General features: G+C 41.9%; 1 protein-coding gene across 1 annotated transcript in view; it reads right to left on the reverse strand.

Moving 5' to 3' along the window:
• Window positions 1-662: 662 nt before the first annotated feature.
• P3H2 (prolyl 3-hydroxylase 2) overlaps window positions 663-23,660 on the reverse strand; it is a 143,128-nt gene continuing 120,130 nt past the window's right edge. The window contains exons 8-15 of the mRNA XM_081137726.1: window positions 22,129-22,223; window positions 15,692-15,819; window positions 15,045-15,140; window positions 14,394-14,544; window positions 13,231-13,348; window positions 12,211-12,286; window positions 6,895-7,035; window positions 663-1,640 (exon numbers count right to left, since the gene is read on the reverse strand). Of these exons, the coding sequence (XP_080993852.1) occupies window positions 1,548-1,640; window positions 6,895-7,035; window positions 12,211-12,286; window positions 13,231-13,348; window positions 14,394-14,544; window positions 15,045-15,140; window positions 15,692-15,819; window positions 22,129-22,223 (898 nt within the window). The 3' untranslated portion in view covers window positions 663-1,547. The remainder of the gene's footprint in view (window positions 1,641-6,894; window positions 7,036-12,210; window positions 12,287-13,230; window positions 13,349-14,393; window positions 14,545-15,044; window positions 15,141-15,691; window positions 15,820-22,128; window positions 22,224-23,660) is intronic.

Below are 23,660 nucleotides of genomic sequence, written 5' to 3' on the forward strand. Positions count from 1 at the left end.
GTACTCAGAGCAAAAGGGAGGCTTTTAGGAACAAGTACAACCGATTATGTCACTTACAGAGAAGAAAACTGGAGCCCAGAAAGGAACAGAGTCGCTCCAGGTCACACAGGACACATTGGATAGCACTGGGATTATAATCGAATGCTCTTTCCTCTCCCATGATGAAAATGCAACTAGAAGGTTGGGTGGAAAACAGCACGTAAATCACTATGACTCATTTTTTCAGTCTCAAAGGATGAATATTCTTATCACTAACCAAGACCATAAATGGCAGAAAGTAAAAGGGATTTTTAGAAAATTTTGGTTTGCTGCTTTTCTGAAAGGCTATGACCTTGACCACTGCACATCACAGAGGCAGGTGATCTCCCACTGGCTGGAGGAGCAGGTTCCCCTGGGCTAGAATCACCACAGCCCCACCCCAAACAATGTTTCAGCATTGGCACCAAGGACCAGACGCTGTCTGGATGAACACCTCTGTTTGCTAACCATCTGTTCTTCAAAAGCAGTGTTCCCACCTTCCTTGCAGCCCCAGAGCATCTGCCAGCAAAACTAGTCGTAGTCCAATGTTGTCCCTGGATTGTTCCCAAAGCTCCTGTGGGACCATAAAACCATTCCCTGATGATAAACCAAATATTTGAGAGAAGAAAAACAAATGTCAGATATTAAAATAAAGCTCCCTTTATTAAACCAACCAGACACAAGAACAAGCCTGCATGCTGCAGAGTAGCAAAGAGGAGGGGCCACCAAACTCTGCAGAGGAAGAGGGAAATCAATCAGAAATCCATTTTTCTTACGATCACAATGCCCCTTCTCACCCGTGGACTCCACTCTCCGGTGACGTGCCCTGATTCAGGTGGGATTCAAGACTTTCTTCTAAAAGTCACTGGGGGGAAGAGCCGTTCTAGTTCAAACCCCCAAACAACCTTCATAAGAACACGGCCCACAGGGCGTCCTCCCTGGAGCACTGTGGAGGGTGAATCGAAGCTTCCAGTGTAAGTTTGTTCTTTGGTGAAAACACCACCAGGGCCCTGGAAAGGAGGGGCCCCTCTGTCTCATGCAGTACTTCTCGGAGTGGTTCCTTCTCAGAGCCTGGGGCTCCCCGGCCAGTGATACACGAGACAGCACAGACCCCACTGCCACCAGGGCACCTCAGGCGCACGCTCACGGCCTCCAGCACCATGAGAGAAGGCGGTTGACAAGCTCAGAGCCCGAAAGGCCTTCTGAGGCCAAACTGCATGCTGGCTTTAGAAGGACACACGCATGAGAGCATGGTTTCCCCCAAACGGACTTACTCTTTCTGCTTAAGCTTTGGTTCTGCAGCCAATGAAGGGGGGGGGGGGGGGGGCTGGGCTTTGAGAGATGAGCTGATGAAAAACCAAGACAGACAGACTGAGTGAAGAGGCAAAGCAAACATCCTTAGGAACAGAAGGGAGATCTGGTGACTCATATTAACCTGTTAATTTATACCACGGCTCTGTACAAAAATAAAAAGGTTCTCATAAGATTAACAATTAAATAAATATCTGATAGAACACTCTCTCTCATTTTTATAGCTCATCTTTCGGGTTGATATTCAGTCCATGCTTCCCTTGTTGTTCTTGATCCAGGATTGCGATCACTTCATCGGCTTTTATTCGCTCCTGCAAAAAAGACAATTTGCACGTTTTTGTTACAAGCATCATAATCAGTCCCGGTGGCAGATGCTTCCCAAACACTCCCAGGCACCCATCTGCACATGGGATGGATGCTAAATCCAGTTAAGGGTCATCTCATCCCTGCACTGGTGCCTTCTCCTGACTTCCCTGTGCCCTAAGCAATTATTTTCCAAGATTTCTCTCTTGCCAAGAAGTTTTCTGTATTCAACTGCTCACCACCCTTCCTATGGACCTGTGGACATTTCCAAGTCTGTGGTCCTGTGGGCATTTCCAAGTCTGTTCTCCAATTTGGTGTTCAAGTTTAATTCAGCGTTTTCTTCTGCACAGACCGACTCCGCTCCTCTTCTCAGATCCCCTCAGTGACGACCGGCCCTGCTCACCCAAGTGGCCTCAGAGACTGACCGCGGCTTCTTGGATCTCATAAGTCACCTACTTCTCTGTGTTCTACCACGTGTGGCTGCCCCTTTCATTTCAGTGCACATTACTTAGGCCAGGGTTTCTCAGCCTCGGCACTACTGACACTTTGGGCCAGAAAATCCTTTGCTGTGAGGGCTCTCCTGTGCATTGTAGGATGTTTAGCAGCCATCCCTGGCCAGTAGCACCTCTCCCCAAGTTGTGACAGCCAAAAATGTTTCTGGACATTCTCAAATGTGCCATAGGAGGCAAAACAGCTCCCGCTTGAAAACCAAGGGTTTAGGCTCTCATCATCTCTCAGCTCAATGCTTGCTTCCAAATCGACCCATCCCGCACCCCACTCCCACATGCTTCCAACTGGCCCCTGCACTTGACTCCTGGCCACGTCATCTTCATGCTCGCTGCTCACACCCTGGCACAGGTTCCTACTGCTTGAGGTTCCAGGTCCAGTCTCCCTGCTGTGCTTAACAGGAGCTGTCTGATTCACACCAGTCTCTCTCTTTCACCTCACCTGTCCTCTCTCACCTCACCTTACACTCCAACTTCCTAGCTCACCTCAAGGTCTCTGAATCCAGCCTCTCAGAAGAATCACCCAGTTCTAGTAGTAGCTAAATGACCCTCTGGATGCTTCCATTAGACCCTGTGCTTTCTCCTACCCCCATGTCAATCAATTAGCAGGCCCAGTTGGCCTCTCCCCAAAGAGCATCTCACACCTTCCACATTTTTTCACCTCCTCTTAGTCTACAACATGTTAAGATGGATAAGTGAAGCAGAAAATCTATATTTCTCTCCCTCTCTCTCTGTCTCTCTCGCACACATCAATAAATAAAAATAAAAATAAACAAAGCTATTCTGTAATCCTTTGGTATCCTATAACTCCCCAGGACTGGGGGAGGCAGGGTAGATAGGGCACATAGCACCGCCCCCCCCCCACCTCCAGTTAGATGCAATTCATATTCCTTAACTAGTTTGTTGAATCTGACCTCTGCCTCCTCTGTGGCCCCTTTTCACACCACGCTCCACCTTGCTTAGCACATTCGAGGCACTGGTTTTCTTTGTTTCTTAGCTACTCTAAGCTCCCTCTTGTCCCTGGGCCTTTGTAACCTGTTCTCTGCCTAGAATTCTCTTCCCAAGGCCTTTATCTTAGTTGAATTCTTGTCACTAGGTGGCAATTCCCCTGTCATCAGTCTGGAGGGCCCTCAGGGTGCCAGCCCTGCCCTTTCACTCTCCAATCAGTTTCCTTTTCCACACATCATTTCTCACTACCTGAAAATCTCTCAATTATTTATTCTTTTACTTATTTGTCGTCTTTTTCCACTAGAAGGAAAGCTCCATGAAAGCAGGGAATCCTGCCGCTGTTGGTCACTGCTGTATTTCCAATGACCAGAAAAGCTACTGGCATTTAGCAAGACTTCCGTTCTATCTGATAAATAAATGTGAAATGAATGAAGGGCTTTCTCTGTCCAAAATCTCTCTCCCTAAAGAAACTGTGCTCATCCTGAGACTCATGTCAAATGTCATCTTCTCAATAAAGCCTCCCTTGGTTTCCTGCTGATGTCCCCTGAGCACCATGCCTTTGCCTCTATAATTTTTCCATTGCTTTTCAGAGAGAGTGGCAGAAAGACAGAGAGAGGCATTGATGTGAGAGAGACACATCCATTGGTTGCCTCCTGCATGCACCCCGACCAGGGCCGGGGATCGAGCCTGCAATCAAGATATGTGTCCTTGGCCAGAATCGAGCCTGGGACCCTTCAGTCCATGGGCAGATGCTTTGACCACTGTGCAAAACCAGCTAGGGCCACCTCAAATTATTCTTACTGAACTGTCCTGTGTTTTAGTTACTCAGGCATCTGTATTAACTCTCCACTTTGACTTCAAGCTCCTTGAAAATAGGGGTTATGTCTTACCTAGCTTGTATCCCCTGTAGGTAGTCCCTAGCACAATGCCTTGCAGAGTATGTCATGATAATAACTATTTTGCAACTTGAAAACAAAGCCCCTTTCATTCAAGAGCTTATAATTGAAAATGATGCTGATTTAAAGGCAACTAAAATGACCAAATATAACTGGTGCTGTGACATCTACGTAAAATTCCTGAATATCACTTTATGAATACAGGCAAAACAACCTGCTTCTCAACCAATGGATGTACACACCAAACTTTTCCCATGGGCTGCCACGGGAGACCGCTGCATCCTGACTCTCCTGGAAGGAAAGACATTCCAGAGCTGGGACTCTCTACCCAGGAACTGAAGCTTCTAATATTGGGCATCTTTAAGAGTTTATGATGCAAAATACTCCGTAAGAATTAAATGCCTTTAAAATACTCTGTAGCAAGCATGGAAGTTGCTGGCTCCAATGATTTATTCATAGGCTGATTTCCTTTGCTCAGGGATTCAATCTGTGAAGAGGCACCTAATTCAGAGACCTTCAAACTTTGCTGCACATTAGAATCACCTGGGCAACTTTTAAAACTTCTGATGCCCAGGTCACATCCCATATCAACTAAACCAGAATTCCTGAGGGTGGGAGCCTGATGTCAGTAGTTTGTAAAGTTCCCCAGGTGGTTTCAAAGTGGAGCAATGTCTGGGAATCACATCACAGGCCAAATTTTCTAGTTGCTTCAGAGGCTTTGGTCATTTTTGCCTGTGGCCACTAGATGTCACTATTGCCCAGAGAGAGGAGACATTTTCCAACACTCGCCCTTCGCCATCGACGTTTACTGGTTAGAAAGGAGTGAAGACAACTTTTTTGTGTTAGCTTATTTTGATAGAAATTATCCTGGAAGAGAAAGTTGAGATACTGACTAATAAAACAGATGAACTGTTTGCTGAATTGAACACGAAAGAGAGAAAATAGTAAGGCAATGTTTCAATAAGCTATCTTCGCAGCCTGTCTGCTCCCTCACCTGCTCCTCAGTGCTGAGCACTGCGGGGACATGCTGGCTTCGGAGGCGGCAAGCGCAGGACGGAAAGCAAGGACGGAAAGCAAGGACGGGCGGAGGAGGCGGCTCAGTGCCCCCTGAAGTTCTCAGACCTCTCTGTGCCCTGGGCCCTTCGTCAGGACCTTTTTTTTCTCTTTCTGTGCCTGGCTATCATCTTCTCTTTCAGGACTGTTCTTTTATATGCCTTTCTTTCATTTTTTGGTTTTTTGTTTTGTGTTTTAAAATATTTTTATTGATTTTTAGAGAGAGGAAGGGAAAAGGAAAGAGAAACATCGCTGTGAGAGCAGAAGATCGATAGGCACCCCCCAACCCCCCACCATGGGATGGAGCCCCAAACTGGGGCATGTGCCCTGACCAGGAGTCAAATCGGCAGCCTCTCGGTGCATCGGACGACAGCCGACCAACTGAGCCACACCAGCTAGGGCTGCATATGCCTTCCTTGATTCCCCTACAACTCACAGTGCTGTCTCCGCACTCTGGATCTCCTTGTCGACCTCTCCAAGCTGGTCAGGGACTTATGTTTTGTTCCCCTTTGTACCTCCCAGGGCCTGCCTGGCAGTTTCCCAGGCACAAGAGTAGCTATTCTGTAAACGTTTGTTAAATATATGAATTAATGCTTAGAATATGTGTGAGTTAGTTTGATGATAAAAAAGTATATGAGAAACTAGATTAATTTTAAATAGTTTCTGATCAAATTGAAATCAATTTAGGGCTCCAAAGAGGAAAATTGGATGGAATGTCATTTTAAAGGGTAGGATTCCATAGCTTCATCAACAGTTGGGGCTGGAGAAGATGAAGTTATCCAGTTGAGCCCTTCCTATGACATTTCCATTGCAATTTCAGCATCCCATACCAAGCAACTGCTGAGGCTCCAATTGGAGCCATCCAGTGACAAGGAACTCACTACTTCCAAAGCAGATTATTTCACCTAACAGTGATGACGATTTATAAGTTATTTCTTTCTCTTTTTTAAAAAACATATCTTTATTGATTTCAGAGAGAGGAACATCAGTGATGAGAGAGTCATTGATCTACTGCCTCCTGCATACCCCCCACCAGGGACCGAGCCCAAAACCAGGGCATGTGCCCTGACCAGGGAATCCAACCACAGTCTCCTGGATCATAGGTCAATGCTCAACTGCTGAGCCATGCTGGCTGGGCATAAGTCATTTCTTGTATGTTGAGCCCAATTTTTTCCTCTAGGGAATTCTACCCATTGGTCTTATTCATCTGCAACTTCACATATAGAGATTGTAACCGCTGCCCAAGAGCATCCAGAGGACAAGATCATGGTCTCTTATCCAGGCTAAGTATCCTCAGATACCTCCCATATAATAAGAACAATATTTTAAAATTTATGATTTAATCATAATAAATAATAATGAACTTTCAGGGTCCCCCACCCCTTCTACATGTTTCATAAATTACTCAGTGCTCCTTTTAATGATTTGTTGAGGGGATAAAAATCATTTTTCCTGTAACCAGTAGAAAGTGGTTCCTCTCTCCTGATGCTAGTTTTTTAATAAAGCTCAAGACTAATTAAGGACTGTCAAATATCACTGATGTATTGACTTCAAACATTTACTTATTAGAAGCCACATGATTAAGAATTGCCTTCACCGCCCTTCTTCTTTCCCTCACACTCATGCTACAAACATTAGATGATCAGGAAAATTTGTTCTTACGTAAAAAATAGACAGTGTTAGAAACAAAGAGAAAAGATTCTGTAAAAGCTATAAAAGGTTTTTTTATGGTTTTTCCCTCCCTAGATCTCTAAGGTTCTTAAAGGGTTATGAATCAACTTAAAGGACTCTCATAAATCAGTTTATGAAGCAGGTTTATGGGGCATCTGATTGGCTTTCTGGATGGGTCAGACACTCACCAATTCTCTGTAAAGTGGGTCCAAGGTAAACCACAGCGCCACAGCACACCTCTGGCCCTTGGTGACTGCCTTCACCCCATGCGGGTTCTCACCTCCGGATGAGAAGCTGATCATGCGTCCACACTTCGGTTTGATAGAGGCCTGAGGGGAAAAAAAGTAAAAATTAGACTCTCAATTCCTATTTCACAAACATCTCTACAATCCCCGTTCTTTATCTTTCTGTGGGATTATTTGGGTCAAGTTTTGAGTCAAAGAATAATGGAATCCCGAGGTTGAAAAAGACATAGATTATGTCTCATCTACAAAACAAAGATAAGGTCAAAATAATATCTAATTCAGAAAATAAAATTATTCAGGTAAAATGATGGGCACAGTCTGTGGCACAGCTATGTTGATAGCTGACAAACTCCAGGAAGCAAAGGCCCTCCCTTTTAATTCACTTCTCTAAGACACTAGCACAGCATTGGACATATGAAGATGTATATTTAATTATCTGTGTAATTACGAAAACAAATCAAGTGGACGCCTAGAGTACTGGCGTTTATTACTGATCTAGGCTGTGGTTCCATGGGTGTACCCTTTTTAATTTTTTAACTGTACATTTAGGGGTTGTGTACCTTTCATAATACAAAGATTTTAAAAAGTCAAGTCTAGCCCTGTCGGCGTGGCTCAGTGGATGAGCGCTGACCTATGATCCAAGAGATGGAGGTTTGATTCTTGGTCAGACCAGGAAACCCATATACCTGGATTTCGGGCTCTGTCCCCAGTGGGGGTGCACAAGAGGCAGCCAACTGATGTTTCTCTCTCATTGATGTTTCTATCTCTCTCTCCCTCTCCCTTCTTCTCTGAATTCAATAAAAACATATTAAAAGAAAAAAGCCAAGTAGAATCCCATATGATCATTGAATTCCTGTTACCATCTTCCTGCCCAGCAGTTCTCACCCAATGTTTTAACACCTCCAGTCCTGGGAACACCCTACGTCTCGGAGTGACACACTGCATGGCCTCCGGGGCTCTGAAATGATTGACACAGTCCCAAGCCTGTTGTGCATCACTCAGGGGGTGCTGTCCAGTAACGTTTAGGTAGAGGAGGGTGGAATGGAAAAGAGACATGGCTGGGGGGCGCTGAGCCAGGGTGTTAGATCAAACAAGCAGGCCCTCCACATTGAGCGAGCTTAAGGAACAGGTTAAGGGCCTTGCTTCCATGCACAAAGAAGTGTCTGACTATAAGTCAAGTTAAGTTTCCTTTCTTGAGAAGGAAGCTTGACTCATTCCAGAGTAGAGCTTGGAAAAGTAAAGTGAAAGCAAAAAAGTGGTACAGGACATTCTGTTTGATAAGCATTCTAATGAGCTGTTTTCTGAATTGACTTGAGTTGACAGACACCCTTTAGAAGAATCATTGGTTTCCTTCACCATAAACGGGAAGGCTGGGTTTTTTCAATGACAGCTTCAGGAGAAATATTTGGAAAACTCCCCGAAGTCCTTGGTTGCTACCTAACACCGGGACTCCCAGACTGTGTCCCCTACATGTGGAGGGCTGAGACTGAAGGCAGGTGGCGGAATCCGACAGTCCGAGAGCCTTGTGCGTATGTGCATAGCCCATGGACACAGGCAATAATGCGGTGAAGGCCGGGGTGGGGCGGGAGCTGGGTGGAGGGACACTAAGGGGGACATCTGTAACACTGTCAACAATAAAAAAAAAAGAAGTCTGAGACCCAGGGAGTGTGCATATGTGTGTGTGTGTGTGTGTGTGTGCTTTCAAGGGAAGAGCAGAGGAAAGCAGCCAGTGTCTGGTTACTCTACTCACAGTCACTGAGGAGGAGTGACTGGTCCTTTCGAGAGGGCTGCTTTTGTTAAGCAGCTTTTTACCAAGGGGACTTTTCTGACATAAATCCAGAGAGCTGGGTAGTTACTGGTGCCCTCAGGATGGATCTGATTTTGTCTTTCTGAAGCAGGAATTTGTTGTACATTTCCACATAAAAACAGCAAACTAAATAATACCTGACACATCTGACATAGGATAGGAAAGCCTTCCCATACACGTGGCCTTAAGACCAGGTTTCAAGTTTTCCGGCTGCTCGTTCGCTGGTGCTGGTCAGCACTCCCTCCACCACACCGGTTGCTGTCCCTTCTGTGTGATTCCTGAACCTCGGCCACAGCTCCTTACACTAAAGGAAGGGCTTGGGGACAACGGGACGCTTTCTCTCTGATGGGACTGGGAGAATGGAAACCATTTTTACACGTGGAGAACTTTGGGAAAGTTCAGGAAAAGAAGCTACCCACTGCCTGCAGCAGGGGGAGCTGATTACGGGCCTCCGGGACTAATGCTGACACGCAGACAGCCTCCCGGTTATCCGTCAGGTACAGGGACGGACGGAAAAGCCCCACTGATGGCACTGCTCCCACAGGAAAACACGCTCTGACGTACAGATAAATGATTGTAAACATACTTATGGAACACGGCTCCGTAGTGATTTTAATTTTTCATGAAGCAAATGGAACTCATTAGATGTTATCTTTTGGAAACTCACACAGAGAAACACAAATCCCTAACTACCCATGTTTCACAAATAGATGCTGCTGGTGAAATAATCCGCGTATCTTCCAAGTATGATAAAAGCAGTTCCTTTTGCTTTTCATCTAACGGATGATTACACGTCAGAGGAGCCTTTGTGCTCACTTGTCTTGAATAAATGTAAACCTTTGGCCACCATTCAGTTCATTATATAATTTCTAGATTTTTCAAAAATAAAGGTCTTAAAACATGTTACCTCCTTGTGTAGCCCCCAAATTGGTTATTTCCCTGCTTCCTCTGTCCCTCCAGAGTCAAAAAAGGGAAAGCTGGTTACCTAGGAATTTTGATTGTCTATAAAATGCCCTGAGAAGTCTGCCTTGTGAATTAATCTGAAGCAGAAATAATTTGGGAAAGTAAATATCCCAACTTGGAGCCTTTGAATAAAAACATTATTTAAATCAGGTTTTTCTTTTACTTTTTGTGGGGAAAATGGTTAGATTCATTAATTTTCAAAATAGTTACACCTTTATGGTAAAAAGATAGAACCATTAAAGTGGAATATTATCTGCTTTCACATCATTAAAAAGCAGAATTCCAGTTAACTCACTTATATGTACAATCTAATGAACAAAATAAACTAACAAACAAAATAGGAACAGACTCATAAATACAGAGAACAGACTGACAGCTGTCAGAGGAGGCTTGTGGGGCTGGGTGAAGAGATTAAGAAAAAAAAAGGTAAAGAGATTAAGAAACACACACACACACACACACACACAAAACAATCAAACAAAAAAACCCTCATAGGTTGAAAAAACAGCAGTATGGTGATTGGAAGAGGGAAAGGGAGATGAAGGGAAATAGAATAGGGTAAGGGGGGATGGATGGTGACAGGAGACTTGACTTGGGTGGTGAGCACACAATACAATATACAGATGATGTGTTGTAGAGCTGTACACCTGAAACCCATATAATTTTATTAACCAACATCACCCCAATAAATTCAATAAAAATTTTAAAAATATGTAAAAATAAAAAATAAAATAAAAGCCCTCAATACTGGGAAGAAAAAAAAAAGAATTCCAGTTAACTTGCAAGTTCATGAATTACTGATTCCCACACAGCGTTCCAGCATCAGCTGCTTTCAAACACTGCGCATTTCCAAATACGGCCACAAGATGGAGCAGCAAATAAGTCTTTTCAACCAACCTTCTGATTTTCTTCCCAGCTGGGCAAGACGCAAGCTTTTTTTTTTTTTAAATGTCCTTGTTTTTGTTGTTGTTTTTAAATATACCTTTATTGATTTCAGAGAGAGGAAGGGACAGGGAGAGAGAGAGGAATATCAGTGATGAGAGGGTCATTGAGCAGCTGCCTCCTGCAGGCCCGGGCGTGTGCCCTGACTGGGAACTGAACAGAGACCTGGATCATAGGTCGATGCCCAACCGCTGAGCCACGCCAGCCGGGCAAGATGCAAGCATTTTTTAACCTCAGTTTCAGTGTTAGCAGAGCTCAAAAATCAAATCCTTTCTGCAGAGGCTCTTCAAAAAATGAGAATTCTGTACAGCGATTTTAAACTCCAACCCAGACCATCCATCTTGATTTAATTTCCCAGATAATGAAGCATCACACTACTCACATGTTAGTATTTAGGCTTTTTACAAAAAAGTGCAGGCATCATAGCCTTTTAAATATACATTATTGTATTAAATTGCATGAAAAATTATTTCTTAATTATAACAATGTTTCTGGACAATTTTAACCAGAATCTCCAAAGGTTTCCTCTTTTCCAGTAACAAACAGTTTTTGAATATCATCTGCTTATACTCTAGTGGTATGTCAGTAATGATAAATGGCTGTTTCGCTATTAAGAAAAAGAGGCAAACATGAGGATAAAACTAAGCAAATGTTGTGGAAATAGCTTATATAATGCCAAATCCTTGAAGTTTATTACATCTCCCAACTATTTAGATTTTGTATGGAGAAAAGAGATATCTCATAATCTATTTATAAATTCAATTATCTTCTCAATTGGAATACCTGCTTTTCTACCATAAATATGCTCTTGGCTTAATGACCAGTGTATGATGCCCATATGGTCTTAAGTGTTCTGCAGGCTGGTTTTCCAAAAGCATCACTTTGCTTAGAAAGATGGGAGTTGAATTTCACTTTGGATTTTTACCTATGAAGGTATGTTTAGAAGCTCATCCAAAACATGTCATGTGACCACACACAAACGTGTGTGTATGTGAATGTATATATCAATTTTCAGGTATGGGTTTACTTGCAATCACATTCATACACATATGCACTCACACATTCACACATATATGTACACATACACACATACATGCCCGCATATATAATAACTTTGATAACTAAGTTCTGGAGGCAATGATCAATCCAAGCATGTACAAAACCAGGTTACTTGAAAGCCACTCTGTAGAATCATTTGACTTGTCCTAGGCTTGGGTAACTTAGGAATTAGTGTTTTTATGTTTCTACCAGAATTTGACAAATAATTAGGAGAGGTTCTCGTCCCAAGTCTAGCTTAACTTATATAAGGATTAGAAAATCCTTAATATTTTTATTCTTTAACTTACCCATCTTTAAAGTGGATGAGAAGATTTTTATTGACGGTTCCATTTTTAACATTTTACGATGTATAAATAGACTGGGCCTCTTTGCACCTCTTGAATTCTAGAGCTCAGAAATGTTTGAAATCGAACAGTCTGAGTCCTTAGAAAATGGCAAGACTGAGATAAAAAAATACTAAATAAATTTGCAAGAATATGTTTACTTACAGTCACAGTCTTGGCATCCATTTCAGTGAATATGAATTCTCCTCCTTCAAAGTCATCATTCATGTACAGGAGAGCACTATACGAAGAAAGAGAAGTCATTTGTACTATGATATGCTTACAACACCATTACCACAGAAATACTGAAGACTGGTGAACTGACCAGCCTGATTCGTATGTTTCCTTTGAACTAGACATTGAAATAACTGACCCTCCTAACCCTCAAGAGTAAGATCAGATGTAGTTTGGATCATACCCTTGAAGTATTTATTCCACTTACTTTAAATTTTTAATTATAGTTTAAAGCTCATATCACATTTCACTTTCTTCAAAGAGAACCTAACTCGATTTAATTTAGCCCTTTGAACCTGCCCACACTACTTACAACTCTCTTCTTCCCTGTCATATGAATAACTCTACAGAATGTATTTTTTCCCCTAACCAGCTGGAGAGCTCCAAGGGATGTAGCCTCGCTTCGCAGATAGGGGGCGCTCAATAAATGTTTCTCTATAGAGCACAGAATAATAATTAACACAGTATTATCTACATGGTGACTACAACTCCTGACTCTTCTTCTTTCACACTAAAATATCTTTCAATAAGAAAGAACATTTTTTCCCTCCTGAGTTTCCAGTTTCTTGTTTATAAAATGCAGACATAGATAAGTGATGAGATAAGATCCCAATGCATAAAGGATATATTTCAGTGAATGTTAAGGGATCATAAAAATATATATAAACTTTATTTTTATATTAAAACAAAATGGACATTTTGTGGACTAGGATACAAAAAACCATGCATGGATTTTTAAGGTAAAAAAGTAAGATGATGACGTCCCTTTCAGTTGTGACAGTTGTTTCGAAAGATTATTTGAGATCTTTTGAGATAATCTGAGATTATTTGAGATCTCTGCTTTGCAGAGATGAATGTCATGATAAGCAAAAAAGACCAGCTTTCTAGTTTCCATGGATTTTTGACAACCGTTGGGCAAAAGCTTGGCTTTGAAGCAGGTGCTGGCTGTACCTATAGTCCCGGAATGTGTAAGCAGGAGGCTCCTTCCAGCATTCATTGGCCTCCGGATCCAACAGGCAGTTGTCAGCGTGGATGGGATGACTGAGGTCATTTCTTCTGTCCTGCTGACCTGCCAGGAAAGGGAACAAGGACGGATGAAAGGAGGGCAGGAACCTCCGACAGCAAAACCGGCCACCAGACTGCCCGCTCCCCTGCTGGCGCCTCTGGGCATGTGAGGAGACCGAAGGCTGAGAAGAGAGGAGAGAACACCGGGCGAGCAGTCAGGGGGCTCTGGCCCCCTTCGATAGGAACTTGATGGAAAACTGCGAGCAGGTCACACCTGCCGCTTGGCTACAGGAGTTCTCCGACCTAAACAGACACGGGCAGGCCATGCATTGCATGGGTGCACTTCCTGCGGAGCGGTCACAGGAGGAGATGAAACGCCAGTGTAAAAACAGAGGCTTTGGTCCCGCTGAACCTCCCCAAGTGTAAAAGTCTCGCCCTGGGACATTATCCGTCCCTTCCTACTCGGGAGGGTGCAGAAGAGAGGATCCAGAGAAGGAACGATGACAGCAGGGAGGGAGGGGGCTCGGGCTTTTGAAGAACATTTACTTCAACAAGCCCTTCATCTTCTACACTACACTCCATGCAACAGGAGACCGTGATTTCCAGGTTCCTAGCTCCCTGAAAAGTAAAATCTAGAGCAAAGAAGTATTTTTCTGTGCAACTTAAGAAAGGAGGAGCCCGGCCGAGCGTGGCTCAGTGGTTGAGCGTCGATCTAGGATCCAGGCGATCGGGGTTCGATTCCCGGTCAGGGCACATGCCCGGGTTGCGGGCTTGAGCAATGACTCTCATCATTGATGTTTTCTATCTCTCTCTCTCTCCCTCTCCTTTCCTCTCTCTGAAATCAATAAAGATATATTTAAAAAAAAAAAAAAGGAGGAGAAGTTGATTTGAAAGAGAAAACAGGCAGAGTGAAGGTCAGCTGATACTTTAGGGGACGAAAAAGGAGAGAAAGAGGGAAGGGAAGACGAGAGTTGGTAAGTTTCTTTTGTTTTAGAAATTTAAGACGTATCTAAACCATTCGTCTAACAAGTCATAGAGCTTCGTTCAGCACAGTTTTCTTCCCCATGTCCCTGTGGGGGGAGGAACAGGTTCAGGCTGTGAAATCTCACCAGACAGGGCTGTTCGGCAGACCATGTGTGTGTAGGAAAAATACAGGGTTGAGTTGAGCATGAAATAGGATTCCACAATCTTCCGGGCCTTCTCGCTGATGTCATAAAACAGACGGGCACTCTTCAGTGGGACTCGGCCTTCGTAACCGAACTGAGGAGAAAGGAGAACATCAGGTACTGGGGGGTTGCCTGGAGGGCTTGAGAAAAACAGACGCCAGGGTTCAGTGAGCCAGGGCACAGTGGTCACCTCTGCGCTGGCGGGTGGGGACACCACTACATGCTTGTGGATCTGGGTGGGAAAATGAGCCATTGAAACAAGGCTTCCTAATCACAGAGAGAACACTAAAAGCTAGTCTCTGTCTGCTCTCACAACACTCTGCTCATTCCTCTCCAACACCACTTCCTGCAATACAGAATAATTATTTGTTTGGGCCTGTTTTCACCATTGGACCATGAGCTCCTTGATAAATCCGTGACTGAAGGGAGAAATGAAGGAAGGGTTAAAAACAATGCAGGTGCCATTTCCCACTTGCTCCCTCCGAGTCCTGATAAAACTATTTTCTAAGCTCTTCTCTTTCCTGTGTCTGCCATTCACAGAAGGTCCTGGATTGACACTTAGGAACCCAAACCCAAAACAAGTTAAGACTTTACTTTGAGTGCTTTCAGGACAGTTGCGCCTTCAAACTTTTCATTGGGTGTATGGGGTGAAGTTTTTCCTCTGTATCCATCGCCAACAATCATGATTCCCTGGAAGTACAATAAAGGTGTTTTCTTAATGATAATTACAAATTAACCAGCTCTTCTTTTCTGCCTTGACTGCCAGAAAGGTAAGAACCAAAGTCAATACTCAGAATCATTCTGTTTTGTTTCAGGATCCTGGTATCATTAATTCTTTCAATTAAAATGGATATATTTATTTAACCTTTACACTATATTTTTATTAGGAAATACCACCACTTTTTGTAGAAATAGGTAGAATATAAGTGATTAATATGTTGGTTATTATTGATTAAAATAAAGAGATTTTTCTCAGTGACTTTATATGGTAGACAGGGCACTTGCTGTCCTAAGAATTAGGTCACTAACTAATCCAGATCCACTAGCTATATCCTGATCTGGACAAAACTAAAGTCATCTCAACCCAGAGACTATGAAAGTGCCTCACAGTCAATGTCCTTCTCCTAAAGAGAGTGACATCGCAGACCTGGTTCTCTGGCTCCAAGTGAGACCAGAACCAAAGCACTTCCAGGCTCGCACCCTGGGCCAGCACAGTCAGGTCCCACCCTCTTGGGCCTCACACTGGCCACGCTGTGCAGCTCCCGGCACTGTTCTTCCGACAGGACGTTATCCAGAAGGACCCTCTGAGTCCCGTTCAGCTGCTCCGAGTTGTAGACGAACGTGACGTTCTCATAAAGCAGAGGGCCACCTGAAGGAACAGAGCATATTGTCTTCTCTGTTACCTCTGTCCCTGAGGGGGGAACCCCAGAACACCCACCAGCTTGCAGTGTACAGCTCAGGAATCAGTTTCCTCATGAATATTTAGGACTGCTAGGACAAATGACAAATCTGGAATTTGTTAAACACAACATGGATTCAGGAAAAAGGCAGCTGTCTGACTACCAGGTTTCCAATATGTCATGACAATATATTGCATTTGCATAATGTCTTGGGTTTGATAAACTAGCTTTTCATTTGGTTCCTAGTGATGATCTTGCAAAGCAGACTGGGTGTCTCACAGGATTCTCCTCTGGGAAGACTTTCTAGAATTCTCTCAACAATTGGACCCACCCTGCTCCACAGCCCTTGCTTGGTTCCTATAACATCATGTGCAATGGCTCAGTGACATGTCTGTGTCCCCAGGCATGACACAAACATCTCCATCTCATGGGTATGTAAAGCAATGCCTTCACCAGGAAATGCAGGTAGTAAATGCACCATCAGGACAGTCACACCCAAGTCACCGGACACCTTCCTAGTCTCTCTACCAGTACCTGACTCTATATGGTCTTGCTTTTGGAATATTTATTCTACCCTGTTCTCTGGGCCTATCTTTATATCATTGTCTTTGCACAAGATGGTTTCCTGCAGGCACTTGCTCTCTCCCTTGATAGAGTCCACAACCTTACGAAATTAGCCCCATACAGGCTGTTCGGAGAATGATTCATTTGGGTCACATTTTACGTGATGAAAACTACAAAATCTAGATCTGACAAGGTCTTTTCTTCAAAGAAAGTAAAACTAAAAGACAAAACCTGTGATGGTGAGGAAATCTTCAGATTTAACTGAGTATAACCATCTTGAACCAGAAAAGTGAACAGAAAACAAAAATAGTGTTTTTCTACTCTTTGCAGTACTCCTAAGGGACCAGGTATGTGCCCATCAATAACAATAGCTCACCCGGAGGGAGAGGAGAGGAGGGCACAGCTCCTCCCTTCCTCCCCATAGTCAAGGAATGGTCACGAACATGCTGATCTAAAACACACCAGTTGAAGGAAGAGGAGACAATGAAATTGATGTCTACTCTTTGATTTAAAATAGATTAGTCATATTAGAGAGCAGCACTAAGTGCTTATTAGTCTAGTTAGGATAAAAGAATCGCTATCGCCTACAATTAATAAAATATTAAAATAATGGGGCAATGTTTCTCAGTGTTGAGTAATGTATGGTTATCTGTTAAAACAAAAGTTCCCTAAGGAACTGTGGTGTTGATGAATTATTTGTACCGTAATTTTACTTTCACATTTGCAATTATAAAATTATGAATATGGTATTTATCTTTAAGATTTCATATAACTATAATACCAAAAACCAATTTACAAGATTAAATAAAAGCAAGACCATAAACCAACTAAATTAAAATAAGTAATATTAATAAAATGGTCAATGTTATTTTGTGTAAACTAAAAAAGCTACATTCCACATGAATATTCTCCTAACTGATCTTTGAGCCAATGTTCCTCTAGTACTTTTGCTGTGTAATGACTCATTTATTCTACCACAACTTTTCTCTATTGAAACTACTACAAAATCTTAGTGTGTATCATTATGAATTTAGGCCTTTATCTGGTCCCAATACATTATTTATAAATTTGTACTACTTTATTTCTTGTTAGTATTCAACCATTGAATATTATTAACTGCTACCAATGTGATGGTAACTGCACCCATACCCACCGAGGTGTGAAATCTCATGGCAGTACTTGGCTACTAGGTGCTTATTCAGATAACCCACTACTTCTCCCTCTTAGTATTTTTAAATTGCCAACAAAATTTATAAATACAGAATTTCCTGGATTTCAGGAATATACCCACAAGCTCCCAGTCTCAGTACTAAATCTTTTGGATGAATAGGAAAAAAATATTTCTCTGGTTCAGTATTTCCTCAAACTTTTTTCTACAAGAAAGTTTTTGGTGAGAAAAAAGAGATTTTTGATTAAATGTGTTTGGGAATATTGGGTTAAACCAAATTTAAGAGGATGTCTTAGAACAGGTATTATGAATATCCTAAGTATCAATACAATATGTAGTAGCTTTCACCCTTAATTGAGCACAATATCCTTTCTTCTTCCGCACCTCCTTCCTCCCATTCTTCCTTCTTTCCTACGGAAGAGAGATTCTAAGATGGACCCTAATGATCACTGCCTCCTGGTATTCATAGGTCTGTGTAATTTGCTTCCCTCAAGTGTGGCAGGGCTTGGATCTTGCTTCTAACCAATAGAATATGGAAAAGGTGACGGGATGTCTCTTCTGTGATTGCATCACATATGACTACAACTTCTATATTGATAGTAGACTCAGTCTATTGCCTTCTCAGCTTACAATGTGATGCAGCAAGTGGCTGTATTGGACAGGCTCACATAGCAAAAAATTGAGGGCATCCTCTAGCCAACAACAAACTAGGAACTGAGGCCCACAATTGAATAAGCCTTTAAAAAACAAATTCTGTCATCTGAACTTGGAAGAAATCTGCTCATTCAAGCCTTAGAAGAGAAGCCAGCCTTGTAACAGACCTTGAGGCAATAGACTCCAGCTAAGTTATCCCCAGACTCCTGACCCAGAGGAACTGGAAAATAGTAAATGTATGTTATTGTAAACTGCTACATTTGTGCTAATACTTTTCATAGCAATAAAAAAACAACAAAAGTAGACTTTTTCCCCCATCATGGAACTTCTTAAAATAAAACAGTTGATTAAGATACATAGGCACATTGAGGCTGCTTCTCAAATATTTGGAAAGGTCAGCTGCATATTCCACTCCTATTTAGAAATATAAAATGAGATTTTCCTTCAACAAGAAAGACAAGGCACTCATAGGTTCACTGAAAAACATTTTCTAATGTAAAACTCAATTAGAAATGGAAGACAGGCCCAGAGTTTAGTGGACTAGGTTGGTTTGTACTTTGCCATCCTTTTGTTTTCTATATTGAGAGTGTATTACTTCAAATACAATTAACTTATTTTAAAAATATAACTTTAAAAGTTACTAAAACTAAAACATTTAGAAAAATGCTTACCATTCTTAAGCTCTGTATAAGTATTTACTATTGTTATTATAATTCTTATTGAATTAGTAATACATGCCTGGTATATTGTGTTAAGTTCTGACTGAGTCATCTTAATAAGCATAGTGGAGTATATTTAAAAGAGAGATCCTGAGCTCTGGCTGGGTGGCTCAGTTGGTTGGAGCATCGTTCTGTACACCAAAAGGTTGTGGGTTCGATTCCCAGTCAGGACACATACCTAGGTTGTGGGTTCGATCTCTGGTAAAACAGGAGACAACCAATAGATGTTTCTCTCTCACACTGATGTTTCCCTCTCTCTCTCTCTTCCTCTCTCTCAACAAATCAATAAAAACATATCCTCGGGTAGGCTAAATAAATAAATAAATAAGAGCTACTGAGATGCTGACAATTCCCCCAACCATGCCATAAGTAACAAAATGGGTAAAGTGAAGAAGCAGAATGCAAATGGGAGTCTGAAATACCTAAACCCTCACAGGTTCGGGCAGAATCTGTATTAGAAACCTGCCTTTCATGTAGCTGACAATGTTACCACCATGGAATTTTATACAGAGGCCCCCACACATACATTTAACCAAACAACTAACTACCCATTCACTAACCAAAAGAAGGGAAAAAAAAAAAATCCTGCCATTCAAAAATGCAAGCTGACCAGCCTACAAATGACTAGTAGCACACCAGACAGAGGAAAACATTAAAATAAAAATAAAAATGTAGCCCAGTAAGTTGTGGTTCCTGGGGCCTGATTTGATGGCTTTAGCCAACTCTTAACCACAGCCCAAGGAGATTTAAACAACTTAATTCTCTCATTCACAAAGTATGTGCCTGGCTCGGGCTCTCCAGCTGCAACCAGGAGGGATCATCTAGGAAAACACTCCTTACGCTCATTGTCTGCGCTCAGAGCAAGAAGAAACATCTTGCCGTAAATATCGCAACGTCATGAAGTCATGACAGGGGTGCGCTGACTAACAAGCCCTTATAAGAGCACAACCCTTTAAAGACTGCAAAAGACTTCACACTCATCCTCTCCAACAGTTGCTACCCCTGTTGTACAGATGAGGGGCATTGGGCCCCGGGAGGCTGAACCTCAACTTATCTATCACTTTAGAGCCCATCAGACTGAGGCAGTCTAGGAAACCTGGCCTCCTGATTCCAAGTGCAGAGTTATTTTTACGATACCCCCACTGACTCTGGGGTTATTATCGAGTAGGGCCTTAGGAAACTGATGGCTGAAAGAAGAATAGATAAGTGAGAGATGTTTTTTGGAAGCTGACATGTATGTTCCATGGACTAGAGTCACCCTGGGTCACTCCCTTCTTAATACTTGGAAGCCGTCCAATATAATATGACTAATTACTGTTAGGTAACCAGAGTAGATGACAATCTCTTTATGGAAAATGAGTAAAGCTGAAATACATTCTACTCTGTGAAGCTCTCATCCTTTCTTGTCCCCCTGACACTGCTTTCAGCCAAACTAAGACAGGAAAGTGTTTTCTGGTTGGACACTTTGTCTCTGTCTACCACTGTTCTTAATTTAGACACTATTTAGGTCTCTAGTGACTGTACAGAAAGCTTTCCAGTGGATTCCCAGGGAACATCCTACGCTCCATTGGCCTAATTCGACTAAATCAATTAAGCAGAAATGACAGAATTTGGTAAACCAGCCAATAGCGATCTTTCTCCGTCCTGTGTAGTCTTCTGTTCAACCTTCTGTTCAACCTCCCATTAACCTTCCTCATCAGTTGCTGGACATCAGATTCCTTCGTAGCCTGAAAAATAATGCTTTGAAATTTGGCAACTGTCCTGGAGTTTCCCAAACCTTTACAGCAAAGTTCTGGCTTATTGTCATGTACTTCCTGGGTGATTTCTTGGCTTAAAAAGCAGCATGAACTCTGGCTGACCATGAAGCATTTGTGAAACAGCTTGGGCTTTGTGGCTACAAATTAAGGTCTAGGTCAGATTAGATGAGCATATTATCCTGTTTACTGCCGCAAACTGACTTGGAAGCTAAGAAAGGAAAGGGCTGGGAAATATGAGCTGTAGAGAGCCAGTAGTTTTCAAATCAGCGAGAATGTGCTGACAAACTTCTTGTCTGGGAAAGTACTATACTTCTTTTCAATGAGGTTTTTGAAAATCTTATCTTGCAATTATTTAATCAATGGGATACAGTTTGACTATCCAGACACTTCTCTGTTCCACCATCAGGTGAAGAAGAGAAAAGGGGTCTGCATTCAAAAGCCTGGGTTTAAATGCCTGCTCAACCTACTATGAGCTGTGAGACTTTGGGCAAGTCACTAAATGTCTGTGAGCCTCGTTTTTCTTGTCTGTGAAATGGGGATACTTTTCTCATGTGAGATGCTGCCAGTAATAAAAGGAATTGTGTGTATTGCACTGTGTGTGATTGTCTAACCACTATGCTGTACACCTGAAACTAATACAAAATAATAGTGAATGTAAAAAAAAATTTAAATAAAATAAACACACTGTGCATAAATTTGCTTGAAAAATTATCAAACATAGAAATGATAATTGTTAAGGATTACTTCTGCAATAATTACTACCACTGCTAATAATTTATTTTATAACAATGTTTGGATTTATTTAAAAACTTCTTTTGGCAACTCTCCACCTGTCTCCACTAATTTTACTCTAACTTAAGTAGGCATATGAAGGTCTGCTCTCTCCATCTCTGTGCCTTTGTTCCATTTGTTTTATCTACTACAATGGCTCCCTCTACATCTCTGTCAATTCATCCTAAATTCTACTTCTCTCTCATAGCCCTGATCAGATATGTGTGCCTTGAGCATCTTAGATTAACTAATCTAATATCCCATGCAATCTCCTTTAAGTTCTTTTGACACACAGTCTATCCCATACTATCTAGCAGTACTCACTCACTCTGTGACATAAGTGAGCCATGTGACCTCTCTAAGCCTGAGGTACTCAGCTGAGAATGGCAATGGTCATACAGTCCCTGCATGGCTCACAGGATTCTTGTGGGAGACAGAAGTCCTTGTGCTGAGAACCAAAGGTAAACAATATACAAATCTGGGACATTCTTGTTTTTAAGCCTTGCTTTCATAATTTCATGAATTTAGTAGCTTAGTCCTTTATTTTCCAGAGGAGGAGGGTTCTGCCTTGATCTGAATAAGAACTGGGAAAGTCCCACCTTATCGTCACCTTCCTTCTCAGAGTAAGAGTGCACAGATACTTACCCTCTCTTAGGTCTCGGTCTATCTTGGGTGATGATTTTTTCCCTGCTGACAATCCATGAACTTCTGCCTCCTCCACATTCACTCCTGAAGGGACCCTATTCATTCAAAAAAGTTGAAATAGCAATTTCCCACTGAATAAAGATGTTCAAAGGCAAAGGATACCTTAGCCAGGTAGTCTATGACTGCACATTTTATATTCTCATTGTACAGAAGTCTACCTATCTTTCAAGGTCAAATTAAACGTCATTGCTTCTATGAAGTTCTTTTTTTTTTTTTTAATATATTGATTTTAGGGAGAGAGAAGAAGAAGGAGAGAAAGAGAGAAATATTGATCTGTTACACTTTTTTATTATGCATTCATTGGTTGCCTCCTGTACGTGCCCCACAACCTTGGTGTATCGGGATGAAGCTCCAAAACTGGGCTACCTGGCCAGGGCCCATGACTTCTTTCGTATTTCTTCAATGAATGTACTCTATTTCACTTCTCTAAATCTCCTTAGCAACTTTATTACAGTTATTTGTATCCATAACTTAACCCCCTTAATTTTAGACCTTGAATCACAACAGAGCAGGAAAAATTTATCATGTGCATCTGTATAATGTTCAGAGTGTCACATTACATGTGTTGAGCAGAGACTGCTCATCGCTGAATAGTGATTGAACTGGAATAAATCATATCCTAGTATAGTGGTTCTCAAGTACTTGAAGAAGACACAAAAGTGTCAAACTCTGCAAACACACAAATGATAGCATGATGTTCTTTCAGTACACACAGATTGAACACATTCAAATGTGCATACACATTCTTGGATCTCTTGCAATAATTCTTGGCCACCCCAAAGTGGAGTCCTTGAAGTCTAGCTAAAGGCCACAAGATTCGGACTAGGAAGATCTGGATGTGCTGGTCCGTTGTGGTGGGGGACTCTAAAAGAGTCCTTTGCCTTGTCAGTCCCTCAGCTTTAGAATTTAAAAATGAACAGGCTAGTCCATGTGATCGATCTCAGACATGGAACCCCAACATTCTATGGTACTTTGGACTGCTCATAACCTGTAAATTGACTTTTGACTTCTAGCCATTAAAAAAATGTTATCTTCATTTCTAATTGAGTTAGTGACACCTAGTATTTTAGCTTTCTGAGCTTTATTATAGTAATAAATTTTTTAAAATCAAATTTTCTCTGCTTTAGAATTACATAATGTTTAGTTCCCAGAGACCACCTGATTTAATTCCTTAATTTGAAGAAAAACATGAGACCCAGAGAGGAAAATAAAGGTTTCACAGAAGTGACAAGAACAGCTGGGACCAGGATGCAGAGCTCCTAATTCCCAGTTTGGAACTCTTTTAATTATATCTTTTTGCCTATTCATAGAGCTAAGTTTCTTATAATAGGTATGGCTCTAAGTATTTCTTTCAATTAAAATTAAACAGTTGACAAACAACAGTATATTAGTTTTAGGTGTACAACATAGTGATTAGACATTTATATAACTTACAAAGTTATCCCCCTGGTAAGTCTAGTACCTATCTGACA

The sequence above is a fragment of the Miniopterus schreibersii genome (genome assembly GCF_964146895.1).
Source record: "Miniopterus schreibersii genome assembly, chromosome: 5".
NCBI lineage: Eukaryota > Metazoa > Chordata > Mammalia > Chiroptera > Miniopteridae > Miniopterus > Miniopterus schreibersii.